Genomic DNA, 26,670 nt, shown 5'->3' with positions numbered 1-26,670 from the left:
GATCTAGAGACCAAAATGGTGTAAATCCTCTGAAGAAGCCAAAGGCTGACCATCTTTTGGTTGGGATACACGATAAATGATTGGCCATATAGATAAAATTTAGGCTGATATATTATTTTATGAATATTGCCTCTGGTTAAACCACTGTAGCTGAATGCTGCTCACAGTTAAAATACAGTACAGAACGTTCTTGTCTTTCTGTCATGATCATTCACTTACTGAAATGAGCAAATCATTGTTGATGTAGTATGTAGACATGTGTTAATTATAGGGAAGCATATTGTTTGATGCCAACTGCTATCTGAATGCTTTCTGTCTTGAGATCTGTTACATCGTCTCTACACCGGATGCGGCGCAACAAAAGACAATAGAATGCATTGGTGCAAATTATTCAATACAATTTTCATCAGATGCGGTGTGACAATCCCATTAGAACAAGCTGTGTGTCATGTCACATTGCGCTAGTTGCGTCCAGTGTAGACACAGTGTTAAAATTGTGGCTATTGAGAGCACCATTCTGTGTCACTCTGGGAGAATATCTAAATGTTTAAATGTTAAAGAATCTTAAATTAGTGTAAAGTAGGCTTTCAGTCTCAGAAAATATTTGTGTACTGTACATCGGTATTGGCTTCCAATGTTCAAGAATCATTACTTATCGTTATCGGCCAAAATGTACATATCAATGCATCCCTACTTTTGGTGCTTATTGCTAGTTATGACATCAGATATATCCTTCACCAGTCCTCACCACATCTCATTTAAGTTCTGCCCCAGATGTTTCCCCAGGACATGCAGCATTCTGTTTGCTTCCTGTCTAAACTTCCAGGATGTGACTGTGTCTTAAAGGAATTATTACAAACATTAAAGCTAATTTGACATACACACCAATTCTTTATTATTTTTTAATAATATAAAGATACAGATGGAGGTATGGGAATTTAATTTTGTATTGGTCCACAAATTTGTTGCACAAATGTAAACTGTTTTTCATTGACTTTTCAAGTCAACCTTTGCCTCGATTACAGCTTGGCACACTTTAGCATTCCCCAAACCAGTCTTTTATGTATCCACCTGGGATACACGACCCATGCTTTCTTAACAACAATTGATTTTTATTTTACCCGTATTTACAAAAATAAGAGATGTTACATATCTGTTAAGCATCCTCCATACTGTACATTCTATAAATAGTGCACAGTCTTTGCTTCCGTCTTGTGTTATCTTTGAAGTGAGACTGATTAGATCGATAAAGGATTAAAACACATGGAATAGGAAAACAGCGCCATCTGATGTTTAATCTTTTTGTAACAAAATGTATTCCCATTCTAAACATGCAAATTAAATTGACATTGATGTCTCTCGGATTTTACAGTTGAGACATTTATTAGCGCGCATATATATAGCATAAGAGGGTTCCCTTTAAATTAATTGTTATTTATTGTAAAAATACTGACAAAATACTAAATGAAAAATATCACAGCTCACAGATTAATCATATGCAGATAAACAAAAAACCTTAATCTAAACGTTAAATCTAAATATTTTACGTAAATCTGATATTTTCTCGTAATTTTAATCGTAGAATTAATAGCGGATGTGACGTTTCACTTGAGCGACCCGCCATCTTTGTGCGTGGCATTTATATCGCTTAATAATTACCATTATGAATAATATTGACACATCACGGGAGATGCTCTTATATATTAGGTATTTTCTAAATTTTGCGGATTTTTTATTTTCGTACTGTAGATCTAAGCTTTAAAAATGAGGACTTGTATTTGCGTGGCGGAAATGAAATGCATCGCGGCGAGAGCGTTGGTCTGTTTCCGTGTGGAGGTGTATAGTGTAATTACCGGAGATTACCGAGTGCGACCCAGATGAAAACGGCTTCTACTGTAAGGCTGTAATGCCATTTTGTGCTGCTGTAATCTGACTGACACTTAGCAGGTGAGTGCTAATATTTCATCTTCCGCTGTCTGCGTGCTAGGTATCGTTTAATACAGAGCGAGGTCGCGTGATGTTCTGTCATCGTAAGTTATTTCATATCCAGTTCTAGCCAACACGGAACAGCTGTTAGCAACCTGTCCCCTGATTCTCCTTCGATAAATGCCAGAAACGTCTCTTATACCCACGAGCAAACGTATTTAAAAATCGACATGATAAAGATTGCATCTTACTTTTGTGATGATGTGATGTGCGTGTTCAGTTTGCAGGTGAGTCGGGTATTTAATTGTGCATTTTCCAGTCTTATACATTTCTGAATGGCAAAAGGGACAGGGAGAATTTAAAATCAATACATTTAAACATTTTTAATATAATTTCTTGAATGTTTAATTGTATTATTATATGAACTGACTTTTTCTTGTTTTTCGACAAAGAAATGTATTTTTGTGACAGTTGACAAAACATACACTTGCGCTGACAGTCTGCCCTGCTGAATTTAGTACTATTTAACCAGTGTGTTATAAACGTGTTTGAGCTGCCAGTGGAGACAGCTTGCCATATTGAATCAATATCACCTGCGTGTTTCCTTGTCTTTTTCTCATGCCAGCTCCGTGTGTTCTGTTTCTAATGCTCTGCGTCACCTTCAGCTGTTTTAAACCATTCACGTGCTGATGCGTTGAACTTGTCTCTGATAACCCTTGAATAATTTGCTTGACAGTCTTGCCTGTCTATGGCATCAAGGCCAGTTTGCTTCTAACATCTCTATTAATAATTCTAAAGACAGAAACCCGTAAAATGTGAGTGATCTTTAGTGGTAAATGGTTATTCTCTACACCCACATGGAAATAGTTTAAATTAGATTTTCTATCATTTGTGTGAAACAACGTAATCTTTTTATCTTTAGATGACAACCGTGTACCATCCTTCATGGTAAATGTATATCAGTTGTGTAGTTTTGCTTTGATCAAAACTCCGATAAACAGTTTCACTTCTTCTCATTTAACAGCTGCTGAGGAATGAGGTTTCATTTTGTTTACTTTGTGTCGTCTGACTTCTTTTAACAAAGATTTCTTCTAAAATGCAGCATTGATTGCCTGGCAGGACTTTGGTTTATTGTAAACATGATTAAACATATTTCATGTCTATAGTGATTGTTTCAAAGAAACACCATACATGCACTTCACTGCCCATACATGCTACATGAGTCCCTGTTGATTATATTTCAAATCAAGCAAAAGAAATAACCAGTAAATTACATACATTTAATTACATACGCTAGCAATTTAAAAGTCTAGACTAGTAAAACTAACCAGTATTATTTTGGGTTACCGGTGGAAGAACTGTTACTGGCTAAACTCAAATGCAACAAAGTTACATGATCAATTCAACAAACGGTTTATTACAAAAATTATATTCAATATACATTTTTTTTAAATTTGGTACAATTATTATACATTATTACACGTCTCGTTGGAATGCTTTATTCTGATTGGCCAGTCGTGACATTTGCCGGTTCATTATTCCCAGATAACCACCTCTCAAAACTAGCAATACGCAGTAAACTGGATGCATCAAATCATTTTGACAGCCTTTTCGACAAATTAAATATAAATATGTCCCCTCCGCTTCAAATTGGGTCCTAAAACAATGTCGGGGCTTATTTATGCGATAACACCCGGCTGCCTGTACATTGTCCTCTACATAAACTATTAATATAAACTACAAGTAATATAAATTAGTTATTGTAAGGTTATTACTTTGTCTAGATAATAGCTTTTACGAGTTGAGTCTAGTCGATGGAACAATCAGAAGAACCGAGCACGGGGACCAAGAATGAAACGGACACCGAAGTACAGTTCACTCAAAGTCAAAGTTTATTACAAATGGGTTCAGTTTATATATATGCAAAAGAGGAAGTGAGATTTGGGCTCAAATCCCTCACTTTGTTGCACAGCGCATATATCACACATTGTTAGTTATTCCTGTCTAGGACAATTTATTAGTGCTTGGTTATAAGTTGGTGCCACTTATAACACACCATGAGCTATATTACTTTTAAGGAAGCAAGTTATAAGTTTCTAGCGAGACCAATCAACAAACACAGACGGGAGGTTAACTTTGGGCCAGGGATGTGCTTCAGTTGAAACTATCTAAATTTACTAAATATGTAAGCCGCCATCTAAATTTCGTTGCGGGTTTATTTTATGATAGTGACTGGCTGACTTTGCACTCCCTTCCTTATCTGTGGACAGTTGAGATGACTGTAAATGAAATTGTAGTCAATGTCTATATACACAGATACAAATGAGAATGTTTGGCAGTTGATGTTGTTAACAAATATGAAGGCACCAGCTTTTTCTTTGATACGATCAGAATCATGACCCCTGTGTTTCCTACAGTGTTGTGGTGCCATGTGTCTTCTGGAGGCGGTTGGTTGGAAGTCTTTTTATTTGTCTGCTTGCATCCCTTGTCTTTCACCTCTGTGAAAAGTCTTGCCTGTCTGGGTAAAGGTACATTCATTGACATTACCCATTTGTTGGTTTGCGTTTCCTTTGGGGCAGATAAATTGACTGTTTTTTTTTTTCTAGGTTCTTGCTCATACTTAAAAGATGCCCAATGCAGAGCTTCTAATGCACAGGTGGAATTCTTCTTTTTGGAAATGGCCGGTTCAGTTTCCCTTCCTGTTTCTGGGCTGTCTGTATTTTCTCTGCTCTGCCTCTGGTAAGTATTAGTGTATATATAGCTTAAGAGATCACATTTTACTTTAGGTCTGTGACCTTTGTATGAAATTACTCAGAATCAATGCCATGAAAGTAAATAAATGTGTGACTAAATCAAGTTAAATGCCTGTCCAGACTGTTGAGCAAAATTAACTTTTGGATATATTATTTGTTGTTTGGATGCATGTTAAGTTCATGTGTGATGGCACTGATTTGTTGGCATTGTGAAACACATAATGGGCACTCTGTGTTCATTTTCACAAAGGCTGACAATCACAAAACAGGCCTTTAGTGTGTCCCACCCCCAAAAAGAAAATCCGCACGGGTGGGGCTTCCAACTGTGTCTTGCAGTTTAAGTTTCACTGCCATCCCATAATAAGCTACCATATGTTGCCATGGTAGCAGTCTGCGGAGACAAAACAGTGTCTATGAAGGGATCGGGGAAGGGGGTGGATTTCTCTGCACTCTGACATCCTGTTTGTTGTGTTTGGGTGGCATGGGAAAACATTGAGGGTAAATGCATGGGGTTGCAAATGTATACATTTTTTTAATTGATAGTTCACCCAAAGATTTTAGTTCTGTCATCATTTACTTGCCCTCTTGTCATCTAAAACCTTTATGACGTTCTTTCTTCTGCAGAACACAAAAGAAGATATTTAGAAAAAATTTAGTAATCAAACAAGTACCACACTTCCATTTACTTCTATCGAGCACTAGAGGTCTGCGAACCCGGCCCTACCATTACAGTTACATCTTAAACCCGAATCCGAATAAGCTGCATTTTATGAAGTTTCATCAAGGCACTGCGGCCACTTCAGCAGTGAACACACAAGAAAAAATAAGAAATGGCACATACTTATCAATAATGAAACTTTGCTGTGGGTGAACAGGTGTAAAAGTCAAAAATCCTTTTTGAACCCTCTGAAACTCAAACTTCAAAAACTACTTTTGATAGTTTAAGCGCCGTCCTCTGATTAAAAGTAAGCCCAGCTGCACTGAAGTTCCTCTCGCTGCTGCTGCTGCTAACGTTACTTGCATGGATGCTGGGGATACTACGGCCCAGTCTTGACAGTAATGACAAGATCATAATTCTTCCAGAGTGGAGCTTCCACTGCATCATTTGGAACTGTAATATGTTTTCCATCGCTAATATTTTGCTTTATCGCACTCATCTTAACATCACCTAATGTGTTTTGACAACGAGGAGAAGAACAGGAGGTGGTAGCACATATGCAGAACAGTTTATGCAAAAAACATTTTTGTGTGTGTGTTTTCTCTTGTGTTTTTGTGTGGTCACGACGCAGCTTTTTATGTTTTTATATAGTCTATATATTTTATTTGTTACAAACCTGACCTGAACCTGAGGCTATTCATTAAACATAAACCCGAACCTGGCTCGGGTCGGGGTGGCAGACCTCTAATGAGCACACGCAAAAGCAATGCAAGTCAATTGGTACCAACGCTGTTTGGTAACCAACTTTCTTCAAAATATCTTCTTTTGTTTTCTGCAAAAGAAAGCCATACATGTTTAAAATGAAAAGAGGGTGAGTTACTGATGACAGAATTTTCATTTTTGGGTGAACCATTCCTTTAATGCCATGGATTTGTACTATTTATAATACTCATATGTCCGTGGCTTTGTGTAATATACCACTGTGCATAGCATGTCAATGTATATCCACTCATCCTTTTTATTCACTGCTTTTTTTGACTTGTGTGTATCTCTAAGGGGTATCGTCCGGCATATGCACAGTAACGGGAGGCGTGTTGGGTATCCACTGGAGCAGCGTCATCGGGCTCGGTTGGCAGGCACTAGCGGAGGATCAGGGGGGGCCTCAATGCTGGGAATCCTGCTGTATGAAGCCCACCTGCGGTGCTGTGTGGAGTCTCGGCGGGCGCTGCGTCTTACTTTCCTGTGCCAGGACGGATGGCTGCTCCATTATGTCTCTCCCTCAGCCAAATATAGAATCTCTGGGACTTTTACAGCAGCTGAACAAGAGGATGCGCAGGAGGAGGAAAGTTCGCCACGTTCAGAATGTCAGAGAGATCAGGGAGACTGACCAGGTAAGATGCATGGACAAGTCATATTTTAGCTTTGTTCCAGCTACCAGTGCTTCTTTAGAGACACTTTACTAGGTTTTGAAACCATATGCATTGCACTATGTATTTTATGTTAATAGTTTTGATCCTTACATGCATGCCTATATAGGACATTTTAAATCAGTCTCTTATTAGTGATTTTTAGGATGTGAGTAGAAAAAGTTTTGAATTGTGCTGTACAATGAAATTATCACCCTCACAGGACCAGTATCCTAGCCCTACAGCATCATTGACCAAAGCCAATGGTCCCGCCCCTCTACATACAGAAAGTCAAACCTCCCATCTTTCCGACGAGGGCAGAGGAGAACAGACAGCTCTCTCGGCATTCGAGCACAATTCAACAGCAGACACTGTGGATCATTCAGCATCCAACAACAGCAAACAGTCAACAGAATCCCCGTCTGACACCCATTCAGTGACCACACCTGCTGGTACAACATGTTTCCCTGCATTATTACATATCACGCACTGTTTGTGTTAACCACCTTTCTCATGAGGTTTGTCTTTTGTAGACTTGGTAAACATTTGGTGTAGTTACAAATTCCACTAGCATATTGTTATATTCTTATCAACAGCCTGTTTCACAATGCAGGTTTGTCTTTGAAACCTTTGTTTAGTGCTGTTTGTTTAAATTAACAGTGAGGGAACTGGTTGTGTCCGCTGGTCAGAATGTGGAGGTCACTCTGCCGCGCAGCGAGGTGGAGCTGAACGCTTTTGTGGTGCAAGCACCCCCTTCAGGTAGTGCATACAACTGAACCCAGTCCTTTGAGAACACAAAGTAAACAAATTAAAGATAAATGTAACATAACATGTAATATATTTCATTAATAAACACATTTAAATATGTATTGTGAATTGTGAATCTTTTGGCCATGATTACTGTGTAGGAAAATGTTATATTGTGACAACCTTATTGATTATATTGGAAACAGTTAATAAAATTAAAATACAAATTCTGTCATCATTTACACACCCTCAAGTTGTTCCAAAGCTGTATACATGTCTTTGTTCTGATGAACACAGAGAAAGATGTTTGGAAGAATGCTTGTAACCAAAACAGTTCTTTGGCAACCATTGCCCTCCCTAGTAGGATGGTGTCAAAAGTGCCCCAGAACTGTTTGCGTTCCTACATTCTTAAAAATATTGTTTTATGATTTGTTTTTTTTACTCTTTGTTTCTTTAGGTACCAACTACGTCTTTGACTGGCGTTTGAGGACTCATCCAAAAGACTACAGTGGAGAGATGGAGGGTAAACACAGTAAAACCCTCAAGCTCAGTAAGGTAATAGAACCTAGTAAATCGTATTATCCTAAAAGTTCCTATTATTTGAACTTTTATCCGATATATGTTTCCCTTCAGCTCACAGTCGGTCTGTATGAGTTTGAGGTAGTGGTGGATTGCGATGGTGCTCATGGGGAAGGATATGTCAATGTTACCGTCAAACCAGGTAACAGACTGCAATATTAAATGTTGCGTTCTGACTGTCACAAAAACATGGACAAGACCTGAATTTCCTGTTTCTACAGAGCCACGAGTGAACAAGCCACCTGTTGCCGTGGTTTCTCCGAAGTACCAGGAGATCTCCTTACCAACAAGTTCCACTGTGATTGATGGCAGTCGTGCGTATCTGAATTCTTGTCTTTTATTAATTATTAAAAAAATGTATGGGTTCCATAATAGCATTTTATTATATTTATAGTATAGACCAAAATACTAAAAATCAATATTAAATGATGACTGTGCAATGATGAATCTCTAGGCTTTTTTAAATATCTTTTCATAAATGTATGTAGAAATGATCTGTGTGTTTCACATCAGAGAGTACAGATGATGATAAAGTGGTGTCCTGGCATTGGGAGGAGGTGAAGGGACCACTACGAGAAGAAAAGGCCTCGGGTGATACAGATATTCTCACTCTCACAGGCCTGGTTCCTGGTAACTACACCTTTAGGTAGTTTACAGTATTTCTTATATCCGTTCTTCCCACTCAACAACACTGACCATTTTCTTTTACTTCAGGCTCTGCCTTGTTGAAGCCTTCAAATAATAATTGGATATATATTGCGGAACCTGGCAAACCAGTCTTTCTTCATCACACTTTACACTTGCGTTATTTGGACAACATTCAATGTTTTCACCTGACATATTGTCTGTGAACTGTTTATAGACTGAAAAAATAACAACACGTGAGCCCTAGTGTGTTTCGCGGCATTAACGCCTCCAGACGAAATTCTCAAACAGTCAGTCACCAAACTGCCATTGGTCATGCAAATAGAAAAACTCGCGCCAAGTGTATTTTAGCTTTTAAAAAATACACAGTTCAACTTTCTTCAAATTGTTATACTGTTCCCTTTTTGTTCTCTATACAGTCTCACGGTGACGGACTCAGATGGAGCTCAGAATTCAACTCAAGCCATGTTGTTAGTCAACAAGGCCACAGACTACCGGCCTACGGCTAATGCTGGACCCAACCAGGTCATCACACTACCGCGCAACTATATCACACTCTACGGCAACCAGAGCACCGATGACCATGAGAATCTGTCCTACGAGTGGTCGCTCAGTCCTGAAAGTAAAGGCAAGGTGGTGGAGATGCAGGTATAGAATGCAACAATGGCATGATTCAATATATCAGCCATGTGATTTAAAGGGGTGTGTCACAGAAAAAACGTGTGTGGGACCTTTGATTCCTTTATACCATGACAAGCATATTGTGATTGTTTCTGTTATGATTGAGAGTTTGTCAGTGAGGGGATTAATGAGAATACTTTTGTTTTGTTCTTTTTAGGGTGTGAGGACGGCCATCCTGCAGCTTTCTGCCATGCAAGAAGGTGACTACACCTTTCAGCTAACCGTCACTGACTCGTCGGGGCAGCAAGATACAGCACAGGTCACTGTCATTGTCCAGCCAGGTATTTACAGAACATGGTGCTTTATGAGTAACACTCTGCACATGTGAAACTGCTGTTTGAGCTTGAACATCATCTGATGAATTTTCTTCCAGAGAATAACAAGCCCCCTTTAGCGGATGCTGGCCCAGATAAGGAACTGACACTGCCTGTCGATCGCACCATGCTGGATGGAAGTAAGAGCAGCGATGACCAAATAATTGCAACATACCACTGGACAAAAACAAAGTTAGTTGCTCATGTGTATATGAATGAATTAGATTTTCATTTTGTTGTGTAGATGTGTTTTAAAGGGTTCATCAATTTAGACCTAGACTTTATATAAAGTTTTAAATGATGAAACAGGGGCCCAGAAGGGGTGAAAATTGAAAATGCTGACACTGCAGTTGCCACAGTGATTGGACTGCAAGAGGGCGAGTACATTTTCATGCTGACGGTGATGGATGAAAGGAAGCTGGAGAATTCCGACACAGTGTCAGTCATTGTCAGAGAAGGTTTGTAGGTCTAAATGCTAGAAAGATTTGTGTATGTGAGAGAGATAGTGAGAACCAATTTGCATGTGCATGTCTTCTGCTGTAAATCTTCTAATTATTAAAAAAACTTACTAATGCAACTCCAGAAATAAAGGGACAGGTCACCCTAAAACAAAAAAATCTGTCATAATTTACTAGCCCTCTAGTTATTCCAAATCTGTATAAATGTCTTTGTTACGATGAGCACAGAGAAAGATATTTGCAAGAATGCTTGTAACCAAACAGGTTTTGGACACCATTGACGTGGAAAAATAAAATGGTAGTCAAAGCCCCAGAACTGAGAATTGAGAATTCTTCAAAATATCTTCTTTTGTGTGTAACAGAACAAATATATAGCAATTTCCCCCACTATGTTAATCAATGGTTACAAAGACTTTTCCTAATATATTTCTCTGTGTTTATCAAAAAGATTTAACTTAAACAAATTTGAAACAACTTGAGGATGCGAATTTTCCTTTTTGGGTGAAATGTTCCTTTAAGTCTGCTTTCATCTGCCACATTTCATCATTGCTTTTTGCTTTTCTTCATTCAGAGGATGACCAGCCGCCTATTTCCAAAGTGCTGTCCAGCCCTCCCATTTCTCTGCCCATCCGCACGGCAGTTCTTGATGGTTCAAGATCATCTGACGATAAGGGTGGAATCAGTTACCTCTGGACACGTGTGGATAGCAGTCCAGCTGCTGGGGTCAGTTCTCTTTGACTGAGCTTAATTCACATTGGTTATGCTTCATGCATTCAGATTACATTCTTAGTGATGAAATAAGTGGGGCTGGTTACGATAGCAGTATTCTTATATATATATTTAAATATTATATTGTCCAAATAAACACCACATTCATGAAAATCTATTTTTCATTGGGATTAAAATGTGGCTTTGTTCCCCTTGCAGGATGTTATAAATAACTCTGACCACCAGGCAGTGCTGTTTCTTGGCAATATGGTTACAGGGAAGTACATCTTCACATTGACAGTTACAGACAGCAAAGGGAAGACGAGTACTGACAGAGGCACTGTAGAAGTTCGACCAGGTCTGTGTTAACAAAATAGAAATGTGTATATAAAAATTTTTTTTATAAGAAATATAAATTTCATGTGTGCCATAAATTGTCAAAAAAAAAAAAAGTATCTCCTTGTGTTCTTTGTCAGATGTTCACGAGCGAGATTTAGTGGAACTGATCCTAGAAGCTGGTGTGGCACAGGTGTCTCTCAGACAGAAGGACATGTTAATCAGACAGGTCGGTGTCCTGCTGGGTGTCCTGGACAGTGACATCATTGTGCGAGAGATTAGCGCCTTCAATGGGCACAGGTTAGTTTAGATTAGCTCAAGCACTGGAATTTATCTTAAGCAGTGTGAAACTTAATGCTTATCTTACACTGGTTTGATTCACCTTAACTTTTGCAATATTACACTAAATTTTCAGCACCCGCTTGGTTTTTCTGGTATCTGGAGGCCCCGGACGTCCCCCGTTGTCCGGCCACAGTGTTGCTATGGAACTTCGTAACAAACTTCGCAAGCAAAAAAATGACTTCTTAATCTTTAAGGCCCGGAGGGTGGACACAGTTGGTGAGTATTCAAGTTTTCATTAAATACCCCATTTACTGCTGTTTTTATTGTCCAGCTTTGGTCTCTTGTTGACTTCATGCCTTTGCCCCAGTCTGCCAGCTGAACTGCTCCAGTCACGGGGAATGTGACTCTTTTACCAGACGTTGTGTTTGCCATCCTTTCTGGATGGAGAATTTGATCAGAACTTATTTTGGGGATGCCGAGAGCAACTGCGGTAAGCAAAACAACCATCGTGGAAGAATGCAATTAAAGCACCTTATTTGCCTCACCTTTTGGTGATTTTGTTTGTTTTTGGGATGTGTTTTTTCAGAATGGAGTGTATTGTATGTGACAATAGCATCATTCATGATCGTGGTTGCTATAGCTACTGTCACCTGGGGTGTGGTGTGCTGCTGTAGAAGGTAGGAGTTGGAATGCTGATAATTTTAGTTTAGAATTTATATTATGTATTTAGTGTTTATATAAAATGTTTACTATGTGCAGAAGAAAAGGCAAAGTGAGACGAAAGAGCCGCTATAGAATGCTGGATGAAGATGAAAAAGAGACTCTGGAGTTACAGTTACCTAAAACTGGTAATCTATTATCCATTCGAAAATATTTCAAGTATTAGAGATTTACACCTACATTCTGCTCTTCAGCTGTATTAACATGCTTTTAGAAAATACTCTTCAATTTATTGGAATAGTGTTGAATGTATGTGGGTTCCTTAAAGGAAAAGTTCACCTCAAAATTGATGTTCAACATGTTTTAAGACCTGCCGTCTTTGGAAAACCAATTAAGATATTTTAGGGACATCCGATAGATTTCTAGGCCTCCTCATAGACATCATGGTTACAGTTGTTGTCAAGGTCCAGAAAAGAACTAAAGACTTTATGAGCAGATGGACCAATTTAACAGTGGCTCAATAAATTTTTTTTTGAAGAGAAGAATATTAAACTCATTATTTTGGTTTGTTTTCCGCACAAAGTATTCCGTCGCTTCAAAAAAATTCAGTTGATATACTATAACCATGACTATGAGGAGGCTTTGAAATATATTTATTTGTGTTCCGAAGACGCCGGGAGGTCTTAAAACATGTTGAACATCATTTGGTTGAGTAGAAAATAACACAATTATGATGTTGAGGTCAACTTTACCTTTAAAGCAGTGCTTCTCAAACTGTGGGCTTCTCCCTCCCACTGGACTTCAGCGGTATTGCAGTATGGCCGTGGCCGAGGCTAAATCCACACATATCCGCAGTATACTATAGTATTTCATGTCTAAACTGTAGTAAATTGAGTATGCTGTAGTGGACTTTAGTAATTACACTACACTGTTGTATACGTTTTATATACAGAAATGTAGTATAAGCCTTAATAAATGGATAAACTGTAGTACACTTTAAGATTTACTCTTGTAAGGTGAGAACACTATAGTACCTAGTTTGAGAAGCACTGCTTTAAAGTAAATATAAGTAAAGAAAAAATTATGTTTCATTATTTTGTTATTCATATATTGTGTATTTGTTTTATTTTGTTTGTGTACTGTGTGTATATGTAACATTTCGATAAACTAAATAATTAAATAAATTGTTATAGTGAATACTGGATGAAAAAGTCTCCATAACAACAGTACATCAACCTGTCTTTTTCATGCATATCCAGGTCGTATGAAGCCGCTCTCAGTTCCAACATCTTCTGCGCTCATGCACTCAGATTCCGATCTGGAAAGTGATGACGGCCAGGCGGGCATCCCCTGGTCCGACCGAGAGCGAGGAAAACTCCTGCCACCACAAAACGGATCTCTTCGTAACGGCCAAGGTCCTCATAAACCTAAAAAGCAAAGGGAGGAGCTTCTTTAGCATACGAAACAAACCTCTCGTTATTGCACCAACCGCACTGTTCACCCCTCATCCACGTCCAACTTTAGTTTTACTTCATGAGGGACTTGCAGGACTTCAGGATGACCTCTGAAACTGCACCTTCGGGTTGAATCCCAGCCCACTCTGAGCCAAAATAAAAATTTGTGTACACACAAATGGTGGGAGGAGACAGAAATTGTTATAGTAAAGGGGATATTTTTCCTTGGATTCTGTCATTCTGCCACATCTGTATTTATGTGCACCTCAGAAGACAATGAGAATGTATCTGCATTACTGCAGAGAAAGACATATATACAGGTCACAACTGGAAAGGGTTGAGCACTGCAGTGTAGCTCCTGAAAAATTGTGATGCTCAGGTGGAAAAAACATCACACTGAGGATAGTTGAGCCTGCTATACTGTTCCTCACACAAGGCTTCCAAACACTGCCTGGCACGTCTAGTCATTTGTTTTTGTTTTCTAACTCCTAACAATAATGCAGAGAGTGAGTCCAGAGAGTGGTACCCACAATGGCCTGCATGAGAAAAATGTTGTTACTTTTTCATAGTTTGCATGTATTAAATTGTGCGTATGCTACTTTATGTCTCTGCAACCTAGTGGCAATATGTATGTTAGAGGTGGATTTCTGCCACTTTAAGCACCAGCAGATGATCTGAGCTGTGAAGTCTGCAGCATAATAGGAAATTCTGCAGGATCTTATCCTGCACTGAAGTTTGCATTGGATGTTACACTGGAACCAATCATGTTGTTGCTGGTTTTGAGAATGGGTGAGAGAATGAGGTCTGGTTTGCTCCTCATCTTAACATCTGAACCATCATGTCAGCTTTTAATCTCTCTTGAGCAGTGAATCTTAAACACACGTTCTGTTACACCTGGCTTGAATTGTTACTGTTTGTTTTGTTCATCCCTTTGAGCTGAAGCATCCTTTTGAGATGTTTGTTTTTTGTGAAAGGGCTGAATGTTAACTAGGGGTGTACGCAATCCCTTTCGTGTCTGAGTTTTGCACATTCTTGTGAATGCACGAGTATTTAAGTTCTCTGCTATGTCACAGACTGGAAAAATGAAGTGATTTTGTTTTTTCATTTTTATAAATCATTTTTTTGGTTGATTATTTTTAGAAAAGGATTGTCTGTTTCGTGTGACTTGTTCTAAAACAACTGAAGTAAATAAAATATATTTACAGCTGTCTTATTATTATACTCTTTTTTTCTGACCTAGTTGTTTTTGTTTTTTAACAAGACCTCTATTAAGAATGTACACAATAATGTAAACTTGACCTTATAAGGAAGTGAGCGGCTTAGAAATGCAAGAACCAAGCCTCAAGTTTACTGACTAGTGGAGTTTTGAATTTGTGACATTCTATTAGCTCTTTTTATTATGACCTGTTAGATTAGGTTTCTTTTTTAATGGTAGAGAACAATATTATGTACAATAATAATAATAGAAGTTTAAAGTATCTTGATTCCGGTTTGTTGGAAGCTTGGGCTTCATTGACGACAATCTTTGGGAAACACTGTAATTAGTGTAAACAACTGTAATTGACTATTAAATTATCCACTGATGTCCTTTAAAACATTGATGAACTCGCGTCCCTTTATTACTGGTTGAATAATTGTGATGACATGCATTGTAGAAATATAAACCGGATGTCAAATTTGTGTCTACTTATAATATTGCCTTCAAAGCCAATGTAGAAAAGGAGCAATAACAACATGTACTAAATAACTCTCGTCGGCCATCAATGTCACATTCCGTACAAAGTAACTTCAATAACAAATTCTATTCACAACAGTTAACCGAGATGATCTAATAAATAAACAGTCTTCATTCATCTTCAGTCTTCCTGCTTTGCGTTCTACGCTCTCTCTCTCCTTTGTCCTTATAAGGAAGTGGAGCGGTCGGTGGAGTTTGGGCGGAAACGTCGCGCGGTGACAGCTGGGAACTTCAACACACTCATACAGGAAGACAACGCAGACGGGGAGTCCACATCACACCCATTCAACATCAAAGTCTACCTTGGACAAATATAACGTTTTTACAGACGGTGACGGTAAGGAGAAAACGCTCCCGGTTTCCAAATGCTCGTCTTATGTTATGAGATATGTGCGTTACGGCGTCAGCTTGCAAAATCATGACAGCTGAAACGAGCATTGGTACTCGTATTTCTGTCATTAATGTTTCATGTTTACACTGAGGTTGTGTTTTATGAGCAAATTCTGATTTATTGTGTATTTGCATGCAGGCAGATTGTATAGCGACGTGGTAATGCGTCGGTTGGAAAAGTTCCTGATCTTGCGGAGCTCAGCGCATACGAGGAAGACAGTGTAGGAAGTCTTAACGCAATCGCGTTACATTGTTTCCGTCCGAATATAGTTTGGTGTAAATTATGCCTTCGCTGAATATGTTCTCTGAACCGCGTTGTCCCGACTTGCAGATTATTCGAAAAACACTGCATCACATCAAATGTGTTGGCCTCTTGTATTATATGCTACTACAATCCTATTAACGATGGCCTGTGAGTTGATCGCAATGATAGAAACTCAATGGACGGTTTGTTTTATGTTGAATGAATGTGGCACATATCACAGTGCGCTATGCCGAGAGTGGATGTCATATGGCCTAGTTATGCAAGTCTTGAAGTGCAAATGACCTGTTTTTATGTCCAGAAACGTACCAGACATGCACCACTTTTTGCATGACGTTTCAGCCTTGCTTTCATTTTACCCCCAAATATGATCTGTTAATGAATCTACCTTTACTTTCTTACTACCATATGTCATTGTATTTCTTATGTAGTATTTAAAGCAGGTGTAATGCAGTGGGTGATACTGTAGCACAGAAACTAATGCTCTTAGTCTGTGTGCTTTTGTATTCTAAGAGGTTTGTTTAATTTCTCTGCAAGTTTTTGTGGATTTGCAGACATGCTGTATTTACTTACTCCACAGGGTCTGCTAGAGGTTTTTGCATCACATAGCCATCACCAAATACTGTAGAATTGAGCCTCATAAATGCCACTTAACTCCGATTGATTAAATTTGTGCCTGAGATTTTTCCAGATTTGCTGTGTCCGTGTTCCCACAAAAATAATGTATTTTCTGACTTTTTTTCCTGAGCCAAGGCCTATTTTGTATAGTAGTCAAATGACTCCAATTTGAATACAATTGTTTTTCTTATTATTTGTAAGTAGGAAGAGCAGAGTTGGAAATGTGTCTAGTTTTCATTGACTTGGATCTTAATTATTATCTAAATAATCTTTAAAAAAATTCTGCCCCAAAAGTTTTTGTTCCCTAAACCCTAAATTGATACTACTCCCATGTGCCTATACGAGAAAAAAAACAATTTCTTCCTTCCACTTGCCCGAGCATTTAAGCAAAACAACAGCTGCTTGTGATGAATCGCAGAGAAATCTGTTTATTAATAATTTTTTTATCATGGCTGTGACAGTTTAGTAGTTGACAAGATCGTCTTTCACCTTGTCTTCTCAATGCTGCTATTTAATGCATCAAACCTGTCCCCTTTTATAGTTTAGAGGTGCGCTTATTATGTCGTCTTGGGAAATTTGTGATTCCAAAAGGAGTTGCAAATAAGTTTTCCTTGAGGAATTGCGGTGAGCTCTCATTAGAAGCAGGTGATCACTGCCTCGCCTGTGATTTAGCTAGAGGGGTCATTCATGTGAAAGGGGGATGAGTCAGTCAGCCAGATTCTCATATCAGGTTTCTCTTATGCAATTTTACCTGTTTGCTGTGTGTACATACAGGCAGTAAAAAGGAAGATAATGGACACGCCCCTCCGCAGCTGCCCAGCACATGCAAATAGGGCCTACCTTGTTGTTCTCTTCTTTTTTGTATGTTGAAAACATTTGTTTATTGTAAAGAAGTCTCTCAATTCCTGTATCTTGTGGAAGATGCTGTTTGTTGCACAGGCTGTTGACAGAAGGGTGTAACTTGTGTTCCTGTATCTTCTGTATCAGTTTTTGCTTGCACACTTCCCAACATGTTCCAACACATCCTGTTGTTGAACTATTTATGTTAGAATTCTCTCCTGGGCCTTAGTGTCCGTTTGAACCAAACTTATAACTAATAATGTTAAACGTACTTTTAAACACCAAACATTCTTGTTTGGGATTTATTTAACTTTTAGAGTTTGCTTGCATTTTTGCGATGTATGCTAAAATTGTCATAAATTAGCCACTTACTTTATAAAGTCTCTATTTGATCAGGCATGGCAGAGTTGGTGGGTCTAGTACAGCGTCTAGAGGTGGCCGTAGGCCGTCTGGAGGCCATGTCCTCCTCTGGGGGTGGAGGAGGCTCTGCTGCTGGATCTGGAGGTAATGAAAACCTTATATAAACTGTCTTTATTTTGTCTTCATTTCCACGGTGAAGTCAATTTGGGCCAGTATCAAACCAAGCTATGATGCAAACCACACTACAGTAGAACATTAAAGGAATAGTTCAGAAATTCTGTTATTATTTACACGCTGTGTTGTCATTTCAACCCTGTATGACTTCCTTTCTTCTGCAGAACACAAAAGAAGATATTTTGAAAAATGTTGGTAAAAGAAACCCGTCGAGCCCCATTGACTTGCATTGATTTTATGTCCATACAATAGAAGTCAATGGGGACCACCGATTTTTCAAAATTTCTTCTTTTGTGATTAACAAGAAAATCGTAAAGGTTTAAAATGACACCATGGTGAATAAATGATGACAAAATTTTAAAGGTGAACTATTCCTTTAATAAGAAGATAAGTTGTGCACTCTTGTAATAAAAAGAAGGAAATTATAATGTTCAAACCACTATTTACATGATACGCTTTAGGTTTTGTTTTACATTCATCAGTACTGGTCAACCAAAGGCTGCAAAACCACATTGAACTGTTTTAAGGAAATCAAGGGTGTTTGTGTGGTGAATTTACGTATAACAAAATTTGGTTCGATTTAATATTTTATATATTTAAATTGAGTGTATTTTGTTGATTCACAGCGGTGGCAGTGTATGTCGAGGCCTTTGACAACTTAATCTCTGGCCCCGTGGCTCAGTACGCTGCCCTCAGTCAGAAGATAGGTGGCGACGTCCAGAAACATGTATGTAACCGTTATTTTACTTACTGAACTCTGGTGTACATTGATAAAGACATAATACATTTTTATTTTCGGTCTTACAGGCAGAGATGATGAAGCAAGCCTTCTCCTGTCAAAGACAGCTGCTGGCCACTGCATCATCCTCTCAGAAACCTTCTGATGTAAGTGTCCCTTCACCTTATGTCAGTGGAAAAATTGTTCAGAAATATTAACCTCTATAATATACATGTATTAAGAGTTTGGTTCCAAAATGAGAACTGTTTTAAAAAATATATCTGTTTATTATGTTAACATGTTATAATTGTGTTTTGATAGCTCAAATCAATACAAACCAACTGCAGTTTGATTGATATTAATTGGACTGCACAATAAAAAAAACATGATTTTTAAATTTTCTTTTAGAACGGAGTTATCTCATTTTGGAACCAAACTCTTCAAATGCTTGACAACAACAATATTTTACATAATTTTTCTTCATCCTGCATATAGCCAGTCTTGACCTCCCTGATGGCCCCTGTATCAAAAGTAATCCAGGAAGTACAGGCGTTCCGAGAGAAGAACCGATCCTCACCTTTGTTCAACCACCTCTCTGCAGTCAGCGAGAGTGTCCCTGCCCTCGGCTGGGTTGCCATGGTGAGAGGGCGGAGTCTGAGCTCAGTGCATTAGTTGTTATTGTTGTTTGTCCTTGAAACCCTTGTGAGAATGTTCTGCCACGGCTAGGTTGAGATGAAGTATTTTCACTAGAAAATGTTTTATAAATTTTTGGGTGAAATACACTTTTCACAGGCACCAAAACCAGGACCCTACGTGAAGGAGATGCAGGACGCTGCCATGTTCTACACGAACCGTGTGCTCAAGGATTTCAAGGAAAAGTATGTATCAGCTGTGTTAATTACTCATCTATAGTCTAGCAAAATAGCATATTGGCCATTTCATTCATTGTGGCAATTTTGCAGAGATAAAACTCATGTGGAGTGGGTCCACGCCTATGTGAGCATTTGGAATGAGCTGCAGGCCTACATCAAGCAGCACCACACCACCGGTCTGAGCTGGAGCAAGACCGTAAGTCACATTATCTGTCTAGAAGCCATTGGCCAGAAAGTTTGCAGGTTACCTTATTAAGATCGGTCTGTTTTGGTTTCACAGGGTCCAGTTGCTTCCGCCTCTGGTGCTGCCCCCAAAGGAGGAGCTCCAGCCCCACCTCCTCCAGGCCCTCCTCCTCCTATGGACTTCGACAAGCCATCAGGTGGAGACTCTGGGCCGGTCAATCGCAATGCTCTCTTTGCCTCCATCAACAAGGGACAAGATGTTACCAAGGGTACAACATGCTTAATAAAGAACTAAACATGAGTCGTAAAAACTGAACCACTTAATGCACAAAACATCCACTGGCACTTTTATCGCCATTTCAATTATGGAAGGCTTATTGCTGAAACATTAAAAGGTCCTTTGGGTTGATTGAAATGATGCTGGTGTTTCCACATGATGTGCCGTAATGTGAGCATCAGTTTCTTTAAAAAGGTCAATGCTGCCTTCATTGCACAAAGGGAACGATTAGATTAGGAAGCGAAACTGCTGAGAACTGAAAAATGTCTATAGTTCTTCTGCCGTGAAGTACTAAATAACTCATATGCATTGATTTGTTCATTTTAGGATGCTTTTTTATACAAATGGGAATTCAAAGTACATGTTAGCTCTTGCAGTGTTCCTTGGAAATTGAGCCCATGACTTCTGATGAGTTTTATGAACCGTTTTTGAAACCCTCCATGTCTTTAACCCTTTTAAAGGATTGAAGCATGTGTCTGATAACGAGAAGACTCATAAGAATCCTGCACTAAAAGCCAAGGTGGGTCCAGTGCCATCTGGACCCAAACCCTTCACTGCTCGCCCAACAGCAACTGCCAGCCCGGCCCGTACTCTGCCCCCCGTGCTGGAGCTAGACGGCAAGAAGTGGAAAGTGGTAAGCGGGTCTGCATGAATACAATTATTTCTGGAACCACCAGTATTTTCCATTAGATAAATTCTTCTCAGTGTTGTCTTTTGCCTCATTTTCCTCACAGGAAAACCAGGAAGGGGCTCATGGCCTTGTGATCAGTGACACAGAACTGAAGCAGGTTGTTTATGCCTTCAAGTGTAACAACAGCACTTTAAATGTAAAGGGAAAGATCAACTCCATTACTCTAGGTACGTAGACATGTAGATTTCAAGTGTCCTGAAGGCATATAGTGTTTGGGGAAAGAAAAAAGATTTTAATCCTCTTTCCCTTTTAACTTCTACTTAATGAGACATTTCAGACTGCAGACTATTTTTAATGTCTAATGTATGTTAAAATGTTTTTCTTTTTTGAATGTCTTGCAGATAACTGTAAGAAATTGGGTCTTGTCTTTGATGACGTTGTGGGTATCGTTGAGGTGATCAACTGTAAAGATTTAAAGATCCAGGTATGTTTCGCTGTGCTTTCCGTTTCTCCCTACATTATGGTTTGTGTCCTCCGTATGGATTTATTTGCACATCTTAGCAATCTTGTTTTACCCTCTCGATTTCTGTTCTCCATCCAGGTGATGGGTAAGGTGCCAACAATCTCTATCAACAAGACTGATGGCTGCCACGTTTACCTGAGCAAAGACTCGCTGTCCTGTGAAATCGTCAGCGCTAAGAGCTCAGAGATGAATGTGCTGGTGCCAAACAAAGATGGAGAATTTGTAAGTGAAGAGTTGACCGTGAGCATCAAGATTTTGTGTTCAAGTTTTAATGCAATTGTTTTTCCTTCCAGACTGAGATCCCAGTTCCTGAACAATTCAAGACTGTATGGGATGGCAGCAAGCTGGTTACCACGGCAACTGAGATTGCTGGATAGACCATCAGCCTGCACGAGACCATCCCCATTGCAGTGTCCTACCTGACTGACCAAGAGCTTAAACTACAAAGTGGAATGGAATGTTAACCACATCCACATTCCTTTTGGCCAATCACAGCAGCAATCTTTCTTCAGCTATTGAAATGACTGCTTGTACACCAGAAGCACTTGCTCAGCCAATGGCAGGTCTTGATTCTGTTCCATTCCATTTGTTAAACTAAGCATTTCAAATTGATTGCCAACATTTTTTTTTCTTTTCATATGGTCATTCTTAAGAAAGTGCACACATAAAAAGCCAACATGAGCAATCATTTTATCAATTTTGTTGTATTTTTCCTTATTTCCTTTTTTGTTGTTATTTTGTGGTCGAGGGGCAGGTGGTTGGTGCGGTCACAACAATTTCACTTTGACATATGCAATTCAGACCTGAAGCACACAAATGTCCCTCCTCAGATGACCACTTATTCAGACATTTACTGTAACTATTCATTTTCTAGGAGTTACTATACTAAAGATTTGTGTCAAATCTTAGAAGAACTAATTGGCAAAAGCAGCGAGTTAAAATCAGGATCACAGATATTTCCAATCATGACGCCGAAACGATATATTGATTAGAATATTCGATGATGTAGAAAGTCTTTTTTTTTGCTGCTTCATTTTATATCGTATTCCAGAGCACATGGCACATTCCTTTTAGTGTGAATAATTGTAACATTCCATAGTTCATGATGCAGGGGTGTGGAAAATGTAATGTCTTGTGTGTTTTGGCACAAACTGGAGAACAGGCAGAGAAGTTAAAGATAAAGCATAATGTTGTGAAGCTTGCGGTACTGTCCATGTTGAATTAAGGGCTGTCATTCTGCTGTAATAACGTGTACAGATAATGGCTTTACACAAAGATTTGTGTCCACCTCTCGCTCTCATCACACGCTTTAACTTCAGTTTACTTACATAATATTAAGGCCATAGACCTTTGGAATTTCATTTGTATAATTTGTCTTTTATTTGGCCAAGAAAAAAAATTAATTCGTGCTGGAAAACAAGCAAAGTTGTTGCAATAAATTACATCTTTCCTGAGTCTTCACTTCTTTGAATAAAATTGGCAGATCATTTGTCATCTTGTTTTTATTTTTTTTTTAACATTTCCAGAAAGATTTTAATGTATTTACATGTAGTATTGTATAATGGTTTTACAAAGAAAAAACTTCTAGTGAGCACAGTTTTAAAGGTCCAGCGTGTCATATTTTTGATGATCTATCGACAGAAATTATATATAATATATATAACTATCTTCAGAGTTCAACTAATCTGTCTTCAGACGTGTAGAAAGACCTTACATGATGAAGCGTTGTTTTTATTACTGAGCTATTTCTATCTACAAACTGTACATAAAAGGACCCCTTACGTGGAATTCGCCATGTGGTTTCCACAGATGCCCTAAACAGACAAACTACACTACAAAGTGCGTATCCTAAATACGTTATTTCCTTCGGCATAGAAGCGAAAACGTGACCTTAGTCCTGTGACAGCCACTGTAGTGGTTTGAGGGAAGGGTGGAGTGAGCAATTAAGGTGGTTGCAATTTCAGGCACTGGAACTTTAAAGACATGGAGAGGTGTCCCGTACTCTTAGCCAATCAAAACATTGCTCTAATTAACCAGCTTCAAGGTTTGCAAACAAAATTCTGAAAAGAAATGTTCTGCATATAAATGAACAGTGATCTGCAATAAAAATAAGTAAATAAATAACAGTTCAGGATTTTTTGAAGATTTGTTTTTTATTGCAAAAGTAAACAAAAAAGACAGCCAAATCAGAATAAGTTTATTTCTTCAATAAACCATTTGAACAGCACATTAACAAGGAATTGTATTTGTTATGATTAAATTGTCAAATAAGATCAGTGCAATAAAACAAGCAGAACCTGAATCATTTGTGTATAAGACATGGGAATCAAAAACAGTTTAATCCTACAGTCAGCAGATGTGAGTGTATGTGTGAGCAAGTTCTCATTGGATACTGTGTCACGGTGTTAGCGAAGATAAGGAAGTAACTTTTCGTTAAACCATTCTCGCGTGAACTGCAGATGATCTCCATCAGTGGAAAGAAACACAAGTTTTCCAGCTTTATCCATCTCTGCCAATCCCAGACGATCCTGAGAAAAGTTATAACAAGTGATAATACTTATCAAGCTTCAGTTAAATATTTTATAAAAGGATTGTAACTAAACTAAAATGTACAGTTTATTTAACAAGAATATCCAATAAAAGAAGAGCCAAGGAGCTAAACACTTGTGAACTTTCTGCAGAATTCCTTACCTCTTTAAATATTGCACTTTCCTGCAGCGTTTCCAGCTCTTTAGCTTGACCAGGTTTATAGAAGCCAAACCACTAACAAAAACATGTAATTAATACGAGTCTATTTTTCTGCTAATTCAGTAAAGCAAAGATTTAATAAACACAACTTAACACATACCTCAGAATCCACAGGATCTACCATAGTGTCCTGCAGAAACTTAACCATGACAAACGTCTTCAGAGACATGAGATTCTTCTTGTAGGTCTCATTGACCCCCTAACAGAATAAATATGAATTCATGACAGAGAAACAAATACAGTGACTTTACAACAAATTTTTCCTTTCACTTACCCGTTCCTGATTAATGTCAGCAAGGAACAGACTGTATTTCTTATACATGTCATCATTGAGGGGATCATGCCAGTATTGTGCCTGTACCAAACTAAAGGAAAATTATATATTTAATTAAAACTCATTTAAACGGTTGACTAACATCAGTATCATTTACATTTACATTTAGGCATTTGGCAGACGCTTTTAACCAAAGGGACTTACATAGCATTATCTTATACATTTATACATAGGTATCTGCAATCCCCTGGGATCAAACCCACAACCATGCTTTGTTAACGCAATGCTCTTACCAACATATCAATGCTCTAAAAACATATCAAGTGATTGTGAGTGAAACACGAAAGTATAAACCACAGAAGTAATAAATGACCAGACACGCACTGTTTCTGAACTGTATCTGTGTAGGCCCCTGAGTTTAGTTCCTTGCGAATCCAGTCACAGATATGAGAACTTTCACCAGGGCATCGGGGAAGACCATATACCCCTGTGATGGCAAAAAAGAGGCACGCAAACCACCGTAAAAGTTTCTGTAAATTGTCAGTTTCTGTTTGTCTTACAAAGCCTGGGGTTGTGACTCCAAATGCTACAACATTACATTTAAAGCAACTTACACTGTTTTTGTATGACACTTGAGTTCACACAAAAATCAAACATTTCCAATAATTTTAACCAAACATGTTATTCTAAACGTTTAAGATTTTTTTGTTCTCCAGAGCATAAAAGATATTTTTAAGAATGCTGGTAACCAAACAACACTGACCCCGTTGACGTCCAATTCTATCTACATTTCTCAAATATCTTAATTTGTTCCACAGAAGAACAACCCATACAGGCTTTGAATGACATGAGAGAATAAATTATGACAGAAGTATTTTTTCAACACTGTCATTACCTTGATGCTGCCCACCAACAGAGATTAGGGTCTTCATTGGGGGATGTGGACAGCGCTGTGCAACACCTCGCCTTATAAATGATTACATGGTTAAAATATAGTAAGACACAATTAAATATATCGATTTTATTATCACTACTCACAGAAACTGTGACCCCTGGGAAAAGCCCATTGCATTGTAGCCTTCCTTCAGTTTTGGGTCCTGGGCTAACTGATTACATACAAATGACACCTGCGCATTGACATCCATGAAGAAGCCATTTGTAGTGTCCTGTAAAAGCAACAAAACAAAATCATTCAAAACAGTCATGACAACAACAAACAATACTAGCCTTTTTTTGTTTTCTTTGTTGTGCTCTACCTGTACGACTGAGTTGCCGATCATAAGAGACAGCACATATATTCCTGGCACTTCTTCTTCCACCATCTTCTTTATTGAACCCATGCTCAGTGGATTGCAGCAACTGTCTCCTTCAGAAAAACAAACGAACGTCAATGTTCTTTATTTATGTTATAATATGACGGGTGATATTATTCAATGATTCCTCTGTATATTTCAGTACTTTCCGTTACATATAAATCATCCACCACTATAAACCATCAGCCGTTTACCATTTAAACCATTACAAAATGATTTTATGTATAGTGTATTTTGTCCTTATTCCAGTATGATTTAATGGTACTCTTTTGGTTCCCATCTGGATAACGTTCCAGCCCACCACATTACCAGTACAGACCAATAAAGTTTCATTAATACCATTATGGTTTCCATTAAAAGCAATGCATTTCCCTTAATAACCTTTAAACACATCATACATGTAATTCACTAGCAGCCTGTAGATAAATCGTGCCAAGACTTCATTTAAAAGTATCTCACCCATGCCATGCCATATAACCAGAGGGAAGGTGGCATTAGATGCCCATGAGGTTCCAAACAGCAACATCAAGCATCCGGACACAAGGATAAGACCTCTCACCGTTGATAAACCCATATTTGCTCTGAATCACGAATGCACCTTGTGTGAATACACAATTCACATCCTTATTAACAAAATATGCACGAGACACGGAAGTATTGAGGACATAAATAAGGGAAATGTGTTACCGCAATATTTTGCGTGGCCTTTATGCGCCACACGCATTAAAATCATATGCAATTCCTTTCGATACACAAATAGATCGACTGGGGCTAAGCTGACGTGATCTATCGTCAAGGAAATCTTCACTATAGTTACGCAGCGCTGAATGCATCAACTAAATAACACCGGCCTTCTTTAACATTAACGATTCAACAACGACATGCCTTGTTGTCTTAGCAAAGAGCAGCTAACATACATTCATAAATGTATGAAATACATAATAAATGATAAGTACCTACTGTGCACTTACTGTGATAACTTTCTGGCTATTGGATCACATGACATAGACAGAAAAATCCCTCACACCAAACGATGCGGTTTATATGAGAGCATCAAGAACATTAGCCGTAGAAAGCAATAGAGTCAGTCGATCCAGAGCGTTTAGAGGATCGTGATGTTCATATGAGGAAGTCATGTGATCGCT

At 38.5% G+C, this 26,670-nt stretch overlaps 3 protein-coding genes across 14 annotated transcripts; 2 read left to right on the top strand and 1 right to left on the bottom strand.

Moving 5' to 3' along the window:
- Nucleotides 1–1,787: 1,787 nt before the first annotated feature.
- Nucleotides 1,788–14,816, top strand: kiaa0319l (KIAA0319-like). Of its 6 annotated transcripts, none has more exons than XM_079485477.1 (22): nucleotides 1,788–1,947; nucleotides 4,344–4,448; nucleotides 4,533–4,665; nucleotides 6,394–6,728; nucleotides 6,967–7,195; nucleotides 7,404–7,502; nucleotides 7,948–8,045; nucleotides 8,124–8,211; nucleotides 8,291–8,383; nucleotides 8,583–8,715; nucleotides 9,134–9,362; nucleotides 9,553–9,676; nucleotides 9,769–9,901; nucleotides 10,019–10,167; nucleotides 10,739–10,890; nucleotides 11,095–11,233; nucleotides 11,352–11,511; nucleotides 11,627–11,769; nucleotides 11,861–11,983; nucleotides 12,080–12,170; nucleotides 12,253–12,341; nucleotides 13,413–14,816. In XM_079485477.1, the coding sequence occupies exons 3-22, from the start codon at nucleotides 4,554–4,556 to the stop codon at nucleotides 13,607–13,609; spliced, it is 2,916 nt and encodes a 971-aa protein (XP_079341603.1). In that variant the 5' UTR covers nucleotides 1,788–1,947; nucleotides 4,344–4,448; nucleotides 4,533–4,553; the 3' UTR covers nucleotides 13,610–14,816. The 6 variants fall into 6 exon arrangements, with proteins under 6 accessions (XP_079341603.1, XP_079341605.1, XP_079341602.1 ...); XM_079485476.1 differs by having other exon boundaries at nucleotides 1,823–1,947; nucleotides 4,344–4,454; XM_079485481.1 differs by having other exon boundaries at nucleotides 1,860–1,947; nucleotides 4,344–4,454; nucleotides 12,256–12,341.
- Nucleotides 14,817–15,501: 685 nt separating this feature from the next.
- cap1 (CAP, adenylate cyclase-associated protein 1 (yeast)) lies at nucleotides 15,502–22,679 on the top strand. Its single transcript, XM_079485285.1, has 13 exons — nucleotides 15,502–15,679; nucleotides 17,849–17,956; nucleotides 18,613–18,713; nucleotides 18,794–18,871; nucleotides 19,200–19,343; nucleotides 19,497–19,582; nucleotides 19,667–19,772; nucleotides 19,857–20,028; nucleotides 20,498–20,670; nucleotides 20,771–20,894; nucleotides 21,069–21,151; nucleotides 21,269–21,412; nucleotides 21,484–22,679. Exons 2-13 carry the CDS (start codon nucleotides 17,851–17,853, stop codon nucleotides 21,565–21,567), a joined length of 1,401 nt encoding a protein of 466 aa, XP_079341411.1. The 5' UTR covers nucleotides 15,502–15,679; nucleotides 17,849–17,850; the 3' UTR covers nucleotides 21,568–22,679.
- Nucleotides 22,680–23,330: 651 nt separating this feature from the next.
- On the bottom strand, nucleotides 23,331–26,646 carry ppt1 (palmitoyl-protein thioesterase 1 (ceroid-lipofuscinosis, neuronal 1, infantile)). Of its 7 annotated transcripts, none has more exons than XM_079485286.1 (10): nucleotides 26,497–26,646; nucleotides 25,985–26,123; nucleotides 25,469–25,578; nucleotides 25,251–25,378; nucleotides 25,108–25,178; nucleotides 24,597–24,699; nucleotides 24,213–24,303; nucleotides 24,039–24,137; nucleotides 23,882–23,953; nucleotides 23,331–23,718 (listed from the first exon to the last, which is right to left on the bottom strand). In XM_079485286.1, the coding sequence occupies exons 2-10, from the start codon at nucleotides 26,097–26,099 to the stop codon at nucleotides 23,596–23,598; spliced, it is 912 nt and encodes a 303-aa protein (XP_079341412.1). In that variant the 5' UTR covers nucleotides 26,100–26,123; nucleotides 26,497–26,646; the 3' UTR covers nucleotides 23,331–23,595. The 7 variants fall into 7 exon arrangements, with proteins under 7 accessions (XP_079341412.1, XP_079341413.1, XP_079341415.1 ...); XM_079485287.1 differs by having other exon boundaries at nucleotides 26,482–26,644; XM_079485289.1 differs by having other exon boundaries at nucleotides 26,486–26,615.
- Nucleotides 26,647–26,670: the final 24 nt, after the last annotated feature.

Source organism: Barbatula barbatula (genome assembly GCF_947034865.1).
Source record: "Barbatula barbatula genome assembly, chromosome: 21".
NCBI classification, from domain to species: Eukaryota; Metazoa; Chordata; class Actinopteri; order Cypriniformes; family Nemacheilidae; genus Barbatula; species Barbatula barbatula.
The sequence above is the reverse complement of the archived record's forward strand: the minus strand, read 5'-3'. Positions and strand labels throughout refer to the sequence as shown.